The sequence below is a fragment of the Mytilus edulis genome, chromosome 1 (genome assembly GCF_963676685.1).
Source record: "Mytilus edulis chromosome 1, xbMytEdul2.2, whole genome shotgun sequence".
Classification (NCBI taxonomy): domain Eukaryota; kingdom Metazoa; phylum Mollusca; class Bivalvia; order Mytilida; family Mytilidae; genus Mytilus; species Mytilus edulis.
This window is the reverse complement of record NC_092344.1, coordinates 33,466,196-33,480,167: the sequence shown is the minus strand read 5'-3', so window position 1 is coordinate 33,480,167 and position 13,972 is coordinate 33,466,196. Positions and strand designations below refer to the sequence as shown.

Below are 13,972 nucleotides of genomic sequence, written 5' to 3'. Positions count from 1 at the left end.
CCATTTCTGTGTAGCAACATCCCAGCGGCACCAGCATATGGTGTATATGAGTCTCAACTGATACGTTACTCTACAGCTAGCTCAAAGTACATTGATTTTGTTGAACGAGGAATACTGCTTTCTTAAAAGTTGCTAAGACAGGGCTATGAATCAATCAAATTAAGGTCATAACTCAAGAAAGTTTACGGTCGCCTTTATGAGCTGATTGGCCATTATGACAAAAGTGTTTCAGAAATCGTATCTGATATTCTCCCTCAGTCATTATAACCTTCAATCATTACCGAACTGAACAAAGAAATAACACGACGGGTGCCGCATACGGTACAGGAAATGCTTACCCTTCCGGAGCACCTGATTTCACTCCGGGTTTTTAGTGGAGTTCGTGTTGTTTCTTATTTATTATTAGTAACTGTTGATGTAAATGTCTTTTTGTTTTATGAATCTTTGTTTATTCCTTGGTTTTGATTGTTATTTTTTTTTATTGTTTTATTTTTATTACAAAAGGACATATATATATATATATATACCAACATTCAATGTAGTATTATTGTATACTAGTATATATTAAGTACATGCTGTCTGATTGTCAATGAGTAAAACTATCCACCTGAGACCAAAATATCGTAGATGTTAGCAACGACATGTCGCTGTACTGCCTTTAACAATGAAAAAGGCCATACCTCTTAGCAAGCTATAAAAAGTGTTTAATTTATTTTAATTTCAATTTTACTAATAGTTTATATAAAAATAAGTTTTAACTGTTGTCACACAGTAACATTTTGTTTCGTGGATGGCTGAAGACTTATTGTGTACCCTTAATTTCGTTTGGTTAGTTTCGTAGTTGGGATACTATGGCATTGGCGTATAACACCACTTATCCTTTTATTCAAAATAAAAGAACAGAAAAATAGTTTGATAGAAAAAAAGTAAAACAAAAGTAATGTTTTGATTAGCTGATACCTTTTGCAACTTTAAGTAGACGTCTTTAGCTATTTAACAAGTGATGCCGCTCACGATATCCCCGACAGAGTTCACCATGGACATACGGGAAATAATCTATGTGAAACTGAAACAGAAGCTGTGCTTTCTGTTTTTGTAATTATTATCTCAAAAGATAGTTTAAAAGTGCAGTGAACTTTTAAATTATAAAAACAAAATAACAAAAATACGGGACCTCGAGGACAATTCTAAACGTACAGTCCCAAATCAAATGGAAAAATCAAAAATTGAAACACATCAAACGAATGAATACCAAGTATTATATTCCTAACTTGGTACAGACATTTTTTATATATATCGGGGCCTTTTATAGCCGACTACCCGGTATATGTTTTGCTTATTGTTGAATGTCGTACTTTGGTCTATAATTATTACTTAATACACCCCCTTCATTTCTTCTTTGGGGAAAAGTAATCTCATTGGCCATACAAATTTGTATATGTAAAAAAAAACCCAAAAAAAACCGGTTGAAATGCCATTTAAGGCATTCGGAAAACTGAGTTCAAAGAGCTCCTATGTAAGCTTTCGTTTAGGCGAGTTTGGACCAACATCGACATTTGGAAGAGCCTCAAATTATGAAAAATAAGAGTCATTGAAAATGCATTGGCTGTATTATATTTTTTGAAAATTTATTTCATCTGGATATTTAATTAACTGTTTATTTCATTGGGAATAACGTTGAAATTCCAAATTTTCAATAGAAAAAAATCCTGTCAGATGTAAGCTGGTTAAACATTGCAATTTTGGCTTTGGATGATTGATATCTGATTTCAACTACTTTGACTAAGTTTACAGATACAAATTTACAATAAAATACAAAAATAGGGCCGCCGATGCCATCTCGAATACCTTAATGAGAAAATAAATTGTGTCGGTTTTTGTCAACGAATTGTACAGTGATAATTTCAAACCAGCAACGAACTCGATATATTTGGTGGAACGAACGGTACAGTTAGAGAAAACTTATTTAGTATGATACTGTGCTTATTTTAAGTTGTAAGGGACATTTGAAGGCACGTAGTAATTCAACGTTTATATATAGTTATTTATTATTGCTTAAGGTATAAATACGCAAAGGTTTTTGTACGAAAAGATATTCAGCATTGTTTATCTCATAAAACGTAGGAAATTGCACCATGTCTGTGCTTTTTGCATCTAGAAGTTTTATCAAACATTCTATCCAATATCTAAAACTTACAACAACTGTTTTATTGAATAAATCAACTAACTTGCACATTGACATATTTATATATTCTCAAATTAGTCACTGAGAGACATTCAAAATTGTTGTCATCCCAAATGTTGTCCTGATTATCGCTTTGAACGCGTCAACGTCCGGATTCATTTGTATCGGAGTAACACAGGATGTATCTGGTGTCATAGACATATAACAAAAATATTTGTTTGACGGACAGACGGATGGACAAGATGGTTGCAATTCAATCTAAGCTAAGACTAAGCTTAAAATATTGATAGGTTATTACACTCTTTTTGCTATACTTGAGTAATAGCAGGAAAAGGCTGACTGAAACATTTACCTTATATTTAGCATTGGCATTGGCATGATTTGAGTCTGAAATCGTAAAAAAAACCTCTTTCACTCCAGGAAAGAAACTTTGTCAATCTAAGCTGGGAACAGTATATCTAAGTTAATATATATGTTCCTGATCTAAGGAACAATTATGTCGTCGAACATGCAGATAATTGGCAATGTACGGCTGAATGGAATTGTTTGAAGCTTAGGTATTCAATACAAACAATGTAAGTACTTCCGATTTGCTGCTCAAAGTAATGTTAATTTGAGCTATGACGTACTTATGAATCACCCAACTCTCATCCTTTTCAAATGATGTTTTTGTATGTGGGATTACATGAGTGCTCATTTAATCCTAATTCTTTTACAAGACACTCGTTGTTGTACGATTTGCATACAAAGACAAGTCACGAATAGTCAAATTGTTTAGTGTACGCTTTGTCAACTGCACCATGTCAGTTAGGTTTAAAAGGCTTTTTTTTTCTTCTTCTTAGTCAGTTGGTAGATTGTATAACTTCATTTAATTATTAGCGTTTTTAATCAAACTACTTTTTAGTATCAATATTGAGCTGAAACATATACATATTAATTTGGATCTAATTCATGACAAACTTCATCAAATTCATGACGAATTTCTAGACACTTAACCAAACCATGTCATACCTTAATCAAGCCATATCAATTTCGATAGTTTGCTTATTCTGCGTTAGTTTTTTGAAAACAACAATTCTAATGTAGATCGTTTGAGTAACAAAGCAGATTAAAACATATTATTTGCTTTTTATTTGCTCTTTGGAATAGAACTGAGGTAACCGTTCGGGGAAGTAACTTAACATAACCATATTCATCTTAACCAAACTATGACAAAATTGCTATAAACGCTTCTCGATATGACGAGGTTACTACCCGTAAAGTAATATTTTCCCTTTTGATCTTAAGATCATAGCTGCTTTTATTTCGCTGACAACAATGAGTGACTCAAATACAAAATGGTTTTGTAAAACAATTCACTAACAACTTCTAAATGGCAATTAAATATACCTTTCAACTTAAGGTGATATGAACCTGACACAAAAATAATTAAAGTAACATAAAAAGGGTATGTACTCAAAGGGACAATATCCATTGTCAGAAAAATAAAATAAAATTGACATGTACATGTACATGACACCGTTTCCATGGCAACGACCTCTGAATATACCATATTTGTGTATATTCTAAGATGAACGATATAAGGGTAAAAATCAACAAAAAAGAGAAAATGCATTCGTTGGAAATTGATTTATTGGCAGTATTCACATGTCAATGGCATCAGCATTCAGTAAACGACAAAAAAATCTGAGATTACACAAACTTGTTTAAATAAGATATTCCAGAATTTCCAAATTTTCTAAATTTTCACTGATTTTATAACAACTATGGCCTATATAAATGACATAAAATATAATTTGCAAAAATTAATTTTCTTTTTTTTGTTATTATCCTAAAGCATTTACAGCAAGCTAAATTATTACAGAAAAAAAGTATGGGTACATGGTTTTGAAAAAAAGTTACAACAACAGGAAAAATACAACTTTAGCTTCTCAAATTATGATGAGCTTGTCCACCTAATAATGGTGCAGTAGACAGTACATAATAAAAGTATAAAATGATTTTACCTGTAAGATGTTGTCATTTTGCCCCAAAGACAAAGTTTGTAGAATTAAAATTTCAACTCAAGCCAAAAGATGGCGGGAAATTTTTGACTGGTTATATCACGGAAATTTGGAGGGAAATTTTTCCCGTACTTTTCATTATTTTATCTTTTAAAAAAATTTCAGAAAGTTTGTGTCCAAGTTATTGGGGATAAAATATTCCATTTCCATCTTTGTCCAAAGGAAATAATTTTAAATCTGAATATTCCACGTTTCCTTATGCTTGCATTAAAAAAAAATATTCTGCTTTACTTGATGTATGATTTTTTTTGCTATTTTCTAAAGACAGAAAAAAAAAGTATATGTTTGGCAAGAAAGATCCAGGACCTTCCTTGGTATTTGAATGGTTTTCGCCTAAGATGCTGTTGTAAAAAAAAGACCCCCCCCCCCCTTACTCTAACTATAGAAATTAGGAATGAGACAGAGTATAATCCCCTTTTAAAAATATAAGTTTGGTTATCTTTGCTTTAAACTTTTGGTCTGCAATCATATTCTTTTATGTACATCATAAGCAGTGTACAGTAACTTTGTAAAGTTTCATGAAACATCCAATTACCCTACGTCAATCGAATAATGAACATAAACAAGTACCCTTATCACCCATATGATAGAATATTATTTTTCTGCCTTTAGGAGGTTATTTCTTTACTAAATAGCCCTTACTCAATTACAATTTCTTTTTTCATCTAAATGTTGATATATAGTAAAAAAAAATCTAACTACAAATAAAATCAAGCTAGTCTATTTTGTCGATAAAACTACATCTACATGTCCATTATAATTCATTCCTCCAAATCATTCAGATAGGTTGATATTGCCTGAATTTGTGACACGAGCTTTTGATGTATGTCCACATATTTCAGTAAATATATTAATCCACTGCTTGCAATTTTCGTAGCCATACAGTTCGTGATAGTTTTGCTATTTGTAAGAGGTCTCAGTGTTGTAAGCAATTCTTTTGTACAGTTTCTGTGAAGATACAACTGCATAACAGATTCATTAGTGCCAGAGAATTTGGATTTCAATACTAGACTGGGTGATATTTTTTTTCAAATAAGCGACGTAGAGCAACAACATCTTCCATTGAATCATGAGCACTATACAGTTCACCAAAGAAAGTGTTGTAAATGTTTGGCTGTGAATATGATGGTTGATTAGGAAAAAGTAAAAACACAAAAATAATGAACTCCGAGGAAAATTCAAAAAGGAAAATCAAAAATCAAAAGGCAAAATCAAAAGTCCAAACACATCAAACGAATGGATAACAACTGTCATATTCCTGACTTGGTACAGGCATTTTCTAATGTAGAAAATGGTAGATTGAACCTGGTTATATAGCTAGCTAAACCTCTCACTTGTATGACAGTCGTATCAAATTCCATTACATTGTCAACGATGCATGAACAAAACAAACATACTCAAAGAGTAAAAATGTCAAAAATAAGGGTACAGCAATCAATATTGTGTTATCATCTTAATATCACTTTAAAAACAACAAATGTAACGAAGAAGCACAAAAAGGCATACATCAAATTTAACATACTCATATTGCTTTTCTTATACGACTTAATTTATCTATGTAAAGTCTATCCGTAAAGGATAGAAGGTTTTCAATACTGGCGTAAAATTGCGCGTTTGAAATTCGCACAGGAAGACAAAAAAATAATTTTGTCGTTCGATTGACGGCATACATAAATGCAGAGTCACGTTAAGTAGATATAGCAAAAAACAGACTTAACAGTAGAAGTAATAATAATAAATAAAATAATTGTGTGGTTCAAAGTATGACGGGATACATAATAACAGTTTCACGTCAAATGTATATCATAAAAAACAGACTTAACAAAAAATAGTATGATTGAATAAAATAGTTTTGTCATTCATAGTATGTCAAGATCCATAAGTAAAAGTAATATTAATAAATGAAATAATTTTGTCGTTCAAAGTATGATGTTTTACATAACCACAGAGTCACTTCAAAAGAATATCTAAAAAAACTGACTTAACAGTACAAGTAATATTAATAAAGACAAATAAAAGAATACTATAACACGTTATTAAGAATTCACTCTTTTGAAAAGAGGAAGTGTGTCAAGACTCCTTTTACTGATGACATAAAGTTATTAAGTAGACCATTTTTTTCAAGTGCAGTAATTAAAATTGGAACATCAAAAACTTTGGAGTTATGCTCAACAAGTACGGTGTTATGAATCTCTTTAAGAGAGAGAATAAAAGCTTTCAAGGCATTAGAAATTCCAATACTCTGAACTTCTCTATCATCATGGTACATTTTTCCCATTTTGAAACCAAATCGACCGATGAAATAAAATCGCCGTTGCTATTAAATATATGGTCACATTGGTTGTCTTATCAGACTTCCTTGTTTCCGTGTATGATGTTTAATCTCAGCTAGGACTATCATACTCAGTATAATAGTGTCAAAGCTCTAACCTGTTATTATCGTTATGTCAGTATGTAATTTTAATTCTCGATTTGTAATTTTTTATTCTCAATGCGTCATTTTTAATGCTCAGCATGTATTCTTTATTATTTCATCTAGGTGTGTGTCTTTTTTTAATCTCAATGCGCAATTTCTAATTCTCAGTTTATGTTTTAAGATGTTTATGTAATTACTTTTAGCTGTTTAATAGTCAGATTTGTTTTAAGCTGTTAAATCTCGGTGTGTATTTTAAGTTGTAAACCTCAGTGTGTTTTAAGTTATGTATGTCATTGTTTTTAGGTGTTTAATCGTCGTGTTTATTTTAAGCTTTTAAATATCGGTGTGTGTTAAGTTGTTTAACCTCAGTGTGTTTTAAGTTGCTTAATCTTCAAGTTGTTTAACCTCAGTGTGTTTTAAGTTGCTTAATCTTTAAGTTGTTTAAACTCAGTGTATATTAAGTTGCTTAACGTCAGTGTGTTTTAAGTTGTTTAACCTCGGTGTGTTTTAAAGTGTTTAACCTTAGTGTGTTTTAAGTTGTTTAACCTCAGTGTATATTAAGTTGCTTAACCTCAGTGTATATTAAGTTGCTTAACATTAGTGTATATTAAGTTGTTTAACCTCAGTGTGTTTTAAGTTGTTTAACCTCAGTGTGTTTTAATTTGGTTAACCTCAGTCTGTTTTAAGTTGTTTAACCTCAGTGTATATTAAGTTGTTTAACCTCAGTGTGTTTTAAGTTGTTTAACCTCAGTGTGTTTTAAGTTGTTTAACCTCAGTGTATATTTAGTTTTTAAATCTCGGTACGCATTTTCTATTTTAAAAAAATAGCAAAATATTTTTTAATTTGAGAGGTTGAATCAGAAAAAAATTGTGCAGCATGCAAAGATAATACATATCTAAATATCTCGCATTACGGTAACGTCATTACACAATATTAACAAGTAATTTTAAAATAGTTTGTCTTCAATTGTGTTTTGTATTATGAAAGAAATAAAAATGTATTAATCTTTAACTTTTAAAATTGATACTGTTAATGCTTTTTGACCGAAGTAGGATATATCAATCAACAGTTTTGTTAGACAATGTTTGAAGTGCATTGATGCTTGAACAGTACTTATGAAATTGGAGTGGTTTGTTACATTGGGGAAAACCTATAGTAGTTAGGGAGTATTCTGTAAAATGATTAAAATTCCACGCTTTATCTATTTTGCAGGACATAACCATAAAACAAAATTGAAAATATTGATTTATATACTTATTCAGTTGTTATAAAAACGGGTTTGCAGCATATTATTTACTCACCGAGACCATCATTTAGAATCTATGTTGGTATTTTCTTGTTAAAAACAGTTCTGATACATCAACATAAAATGAACAAAGTTGAGACAATAATCATAGTTTATGTCTGTATCAGATTTTTATTTGCAAATTCAGTGAGAGATGACTATTATACAAAATGGAAGGGTTATAAGTTTCACAGTAATACAAGGCCAATTAGAAAGGTTACTTCCTTTTCGGCAGTGCGTTGCTCGATGAAATGCCTTGTAACACCTGCATGTGTTGCAGCAAAATTTGACACAACAAATGGAGATTGTGAATTTCACCAAGTATATAACGTACAAACACCAATTAGGGTGGTGACTGAAAACAGCAGTGTTGTCGTTGTTAAAAGTGGTAAGTCGGTAAAATTTATTAATATTAAAAGTTTTTGACTCAATTTGAAATATCAAATATCTACAATAGGTCGTAGATGCAATATATCATAAGTAGGCTAGAAATACATTTGTTTAAAAAAGTATAAAAAATACAGAATTTAAAGGTAAATTAGAAAAAGGGGAAGTCAAGAAAAACTGACAATATCAAACATTATCAGCCAATGAAATCAGAGGAACACAGCTGTAACTGTTTTTGGATTTTTGTTTCTTTTGCATGCTTAGCGTTTTTGTACATAACCTTATTTTATTCGAATGAGGTTTAAAAAGAAATATTGCTCTACAAACTAAAACCTTAAATTTCTATGACGTATCTGTTTCATCTTCATACCAAAACAATATAACAAGTATATATAACCACGGGAACTGATATAAAAGTCCAAAAACACACATAATCCGATCCAATAAAATAAAGAGGGATGCACATCTGCTGCAGGAAAATTGCATTACAATTTGAACTGTTTGTATTACTACTACTGAGTCGTTAATTATCCAGGTACACTTTAAGTCCTCGAGGCTACCAGGTCCAGAAGCAAATACTTTGGTACTGGCACGAAAACACGGTTGCTGTTGAATTGAAATGCATTTTGTTTAACAGTTTTAGAAATTATTCTTATGAATAATGTACATGTATCTTCCTCATGGAAAAGCTCTGATTGCCTTTTTGTTAGACTTTATCAACTCTTTAACGCTTGTTTAATATTGCCCCCCTGTATATTCTCAACAACGTTGAATATCACAATAGAAATTTATTGTAAAATTGCGCAGTAAAATGTTGCTAATTAGTAAATTTAAATAAAACACTTAATTGCCCGAAATAAAAATCTATTACAAAATAAAATGCAATTAGGGTATAATGATTTGTTGAGAAAACAAGTTTCAAAGTTCATGCTTTCGTGAAGCCTATTGGAATCTATTCAATTAAGAAGAGGTTACTATAATGACTGTCTGCTTTCATAATCGTTGTTTTGAAATTGTTAATTTTGCGTCGCCTTATTTGAGTTAAGCCATAGAAAAGAGTAGTACATTATTATAAAATTAACAGAATGTCCATGCCACCCCAATTCGCAAATCTAACGTTGATCGTTTAAAATAGTAGAAAAAAAGTATACTTGATCAGTTGCCAGATCATAGATATTTTCACAATATTCACATATATTTCTGCTGTTGCGCTTTCCAAGAAAAACTCAAGCAGTTCCAAATAATGTTATTTCCGTCTTTCATTGTAAACAGGCAGAATTCATCAAAGGAGAACATGACTATTCTAACATGCCGTTATTCAAACGCTTTGCGTTGTCGGTTGTTTTCAATCAGCGAGTTTGACTGTCTCTCTGGTATCTTTCGCCTCTCTTTGAGTATACATCCGTGATAAAATAAAATATGAATATATTGTTTGTGCTATTCCGATCGCACACCCACGTCATATTTTTTTTATATACAGTCCGTTTATTTATGGTTTCGGCTAATATTTGCCTCCAACTAGATCGCTTAGATTCAAAAGAATTGCCGTATTTGTCCTTTTACAAATCAACTAGTTCATGGGGGCTTGAATTTTTACTGATTTTACCACGGGTTTCTCCCATTATTCCGATATTTAACCCCTTGCTGTCGCCCGTGTTAAAACATTAGGCACAAACAACCAACCTTGGTAAACAATCAGTTTAAATTCAAGCCCCCATCAATTATATCTTTAATAATAATAATGAGTCAAAAAACATTACAGGAAATCCCCTTTTTTACACTGATGACATTGTAAAACTTTTCTAAATCTTTTTGGTTTTTTTATGACTTTTAATTATTTAACAATTCAAGTGGAGAACAAAATGAAACACATTCACACTATACAATCCATCCATATGGGAGATATATTTGAGCTGGGAGGGAACAAATGAATAAATTCAAGCTTTTTCCATGACTAAAACATAATATTATTACACGTTTATATGTACTAATTTCCTTTTTTTATAACATTTACTACTTACGAGTATATTTAATAATTGAAAAACATAACGATTATATTTCATTCTTCGTTATTGAACATAAAATTCAATATACTCAGGTATCAAACTTTTTTTAAGTATTCGGAAAAGCCAATAGGGGTCGTCATTGAACAAATACGATGTTGACTAACGATTTCAGTAATGTTTGAAAAAAAATTGTAAATCTTATCGTGCTATAATGTTTGCTATTTGAAGTTTCAATACTTATATTAAGTTTCCAAAATATAGGCAAAACTAAGAGAAAAAAATATGATAAAATCATAATTAAAGGCCAATACCTCCAATAAGAAGCCGACAGACAATGTGATAACTAATTTGTAGATCTTGTCTTTACATTTTTGCTGATCTTTTTCGCCATATGTCTGTTATGGTTTTCAAGATGAAAAATAAAATTAGAATGTAAAATTTTGTGTTTAAGTCATAAGAAACGAGTGACCGGTGAAAAATAATGTTATTCCAATTCTTGAACCAATGCATACAAACATCATAAACTAAGTCTTCTGTGCACGATTTTATAATTGTTTTGAAACGCGTTCTTATGCATTCATAGAAAACATTAAAATAGTGGAAAAAAAGTATACTTGATCAGCTGCCAGATCATAGATATTTTCACAATATTCACATATATTTCTGCTGTTGCGCTTTCCAAAAAAACTCAAATAGTTCCAAATAATGTTATTACGTCTATTTGTAAAGAGGCAGAATTTATCAAGGAGAAAATGACTATTCTAACATGACGTTATTCAAACGCTTTGAATTGTCGGTTGTTTTTGATCTGTGAGTTTGACTGTCCCTTTGGTATCTTTCGCCTCTCTTTGAGTAGACATCCGTGGTAAAAAAAAAATATGAATATATTGTTTGTGCTGTTCCGATCGTACACTCACGTCATATATTTTTTATATAGTCCGTTTATTTATGGTTTCGGCAAATATTTGCCTCCACCTAGAGCGCTTCGATTCAAACGAATTGCCGTATTTGTCCTTTTACAAAAGAAATAATTCATGGGGTCTTGAATTTATACTGATTTTACCACGGGTTTCCCCCATTATATATGCCGATATGTTACCCCTTGCTGTCGCTCGTGTTAAACATTAGGCACAAACAACCAACCCGTGGTAAATAATCAGTTTAAATTCAAGCCCCCATGAAGTATATCTTTAATAATAATAATGAGTCCATAAGGAGATAAAATAAAAAATAAAAAAAGTAAACTTCTTCTAAATATGAACAAATTAAATAATTTTCTGCAGAAAAAAGTATATGTACATAAGTTTTATAATGAAAACTATCCATTGAGTTATAAAAAAAACATATGCATTATTTTTTTTGATTTGAGGTTTCTTATGACTTTAAGGGTAATTAATCGTAAAAGGAGTCATATTGCAGTTTAGTATTTTAGTAGACAGCAGGTATATCTCACCATTGAAAACAATATTACTCCTGTCAGATATTCTCTATCTACATCGTTTTTTAAAATAAAAGAAACACTTTTCATTTTACCCCTACATTCTATTTTAGTCATGTCAGTCATGTTGTTTGATTCAGTGTCATCGGACACATTTGTTAAACTAGATACCGCAGTAGAGAGAAAAAATCAGACAGGATAAAATATGTACAGAATAATGAAATACATGTATTTCTTCTATCCATTTTGTCAAAACTGGCAGACGACTTCTTATAGGAGTTATTGACTTTAAATGATGAATTTCTTCTTTTTTTTCTCTCCATTTTTTCCTATCATCTTGTTAAGTACGATACTAGTAGATGAAGAGAAACTTGGGTAGCAAAACACTAGCAATACAAGATCTGTAAATAGTTCCACGGCCGAAACAATAGTCAGTCGACTTTTAATTTAAGTTATTATCCCGATTTGTACCAAATGTTTTCTCTTTGTCTGTTTTCTTGAAAATCAACGGAACAAGATTTACAAATAGGACAACGTGACATAAACTGTCAGTTGACTCCTGACATGAGTACTTGACTTTCCAGGAAGATTTTTACCACTTTTTGTTCATGATTATTGATATTCTTATTATTTTCAGAATTACAAGTTGATGTTTTGATTGACAGCTGGATGAAGTATGGAGGTATAATAACGTGAAAAGATATTTAATCGGGCGTTTGTTGATAAATGTAAAAAACAACTTTCATCAAAAATGTTCTTTTATTGCGATTAAACTCTTCATAGATTCAAGGATTGTAGACGCCCGTTTTGTCTATAAAAGTCTCATCAGTGACGCTCAAAAAAAATAAATAGGCCAAATAAAAAACGAACTTGGAGAGCAATGGGAAAATTATGCACAACGATATACTAGTACTTCACGAAATATTTTCTTTCAGTAAGATATCAATTCATATGAATTGTCTGTATCAGTACCGTTGCTTATTTAATCAGTTAACACTACGACTAATTAAAAAAAAATTATCAAAATAATGATTTTTTTTTATATTTAAATGAGATGTTTTAACTTTATTCTGAATAAAATAAAAACAGTTTATGTTTCGTTTAGCACTAGATTGTTATATAGGGAGTAGTCATGACTACACAGGAACACACAGCAAAACAATTTCTAATAGAGAATGTCAAGGATGGAACAAAAATTACACACATACCGTCAACGATAAGCCAATAAATCAAGATGACCACTCTACAAATTACTGTCGTGCCTCGTCATCTGATGGCCTGTTATGGTGTTACACAACAGACCCAGCCTTTCGATGGGAATATTGTCCGATTATTCCATGTGAGTAGCTTGAATATACATGTTTTAATATTCTATACGATAAATGGATAAAGACACTTGAAAAGCCAAAGATTATTCTTGCCTTCTGCGACTTTCAACGCAGGTGAAACTAAACATGAAAGGTTTTGTTGATGCTGCAAAATTGATTTTATGAATCCACATCTGACGAACAACGCTGGGAGACTATACACTTCATCACAATATTTCCAACAGGTCATCTTTTACTTTGGAAGATCAGTGGTAATAACTTTAAAAAAATATAGCCTTTGTATGAGGTTAATACAGGATATATTGATCCAAAGAAGTATACCAACATTGGACTTCGTCCGCAGTCAATATACTTCTTTCATGTCAATATATCACTGTATTGACCTCATACAGGCAACTATTGTATATAGAACACACGATTAGAAACAGTACCACTCACTGACAGATCTTTATGAACACGTGTTTTATAACATTCGAATGCCTGTTTACTAAATACAGGTAAGAGTTATGATTAAACCGTAAGTTGAACTGTTTTCTGTTTTCCGATCACATTTTGAAATGGAACAATGCTGCAAGTTGTCGCTGATATCTAATATATCTGAAAGTTGTACGGTACTGGACCGAATATAAGTAAACTTGTTTCGACTTTGCATTTTATATCTATATCTAGATTTCCGTTACAATTTTAAAGATATATTTGAAAACGAACTCTTCAATAATAGATGTTAAAATATGTTCATTTCAATAGGTTTTGCATGTGGTGTTTTTGAGTCGCTGCCATCTGAACTTCCAAATACAACTTGGGCTGTTTCTATTACCCATGTTTTAGTGGTAACATTTCAGTGTGTGTCAGTTACACTTGGA

General features: G+C 31.3%; 1 protein-coding gene across 1 annotated transcript in view; it reads left to right on the top strand.

Annotated features, from left to right (window-relative positions):
* LOC139511793 (apolipoprotein(a)-like) overlaps positions 1–13,972 on the top strand; it is a 74,514-nt gene that overhangs the window by 44,131 nt on the left and 16,411 nt on the right. The window contains exons 7-8 of the mRNA XM_071298904.1: positions 12,419–12,463; positions 12,887–13,120. Of these exons, the coding sequence (XP_071155005.1) occupies positions 12,419–12,463; positions 12,887–13,120 (279 nt within the window). The remainder of the gene's footprint in view (positions 1–12,418; positions 12,464–12,886; positions 13,121–13,972) is intronic.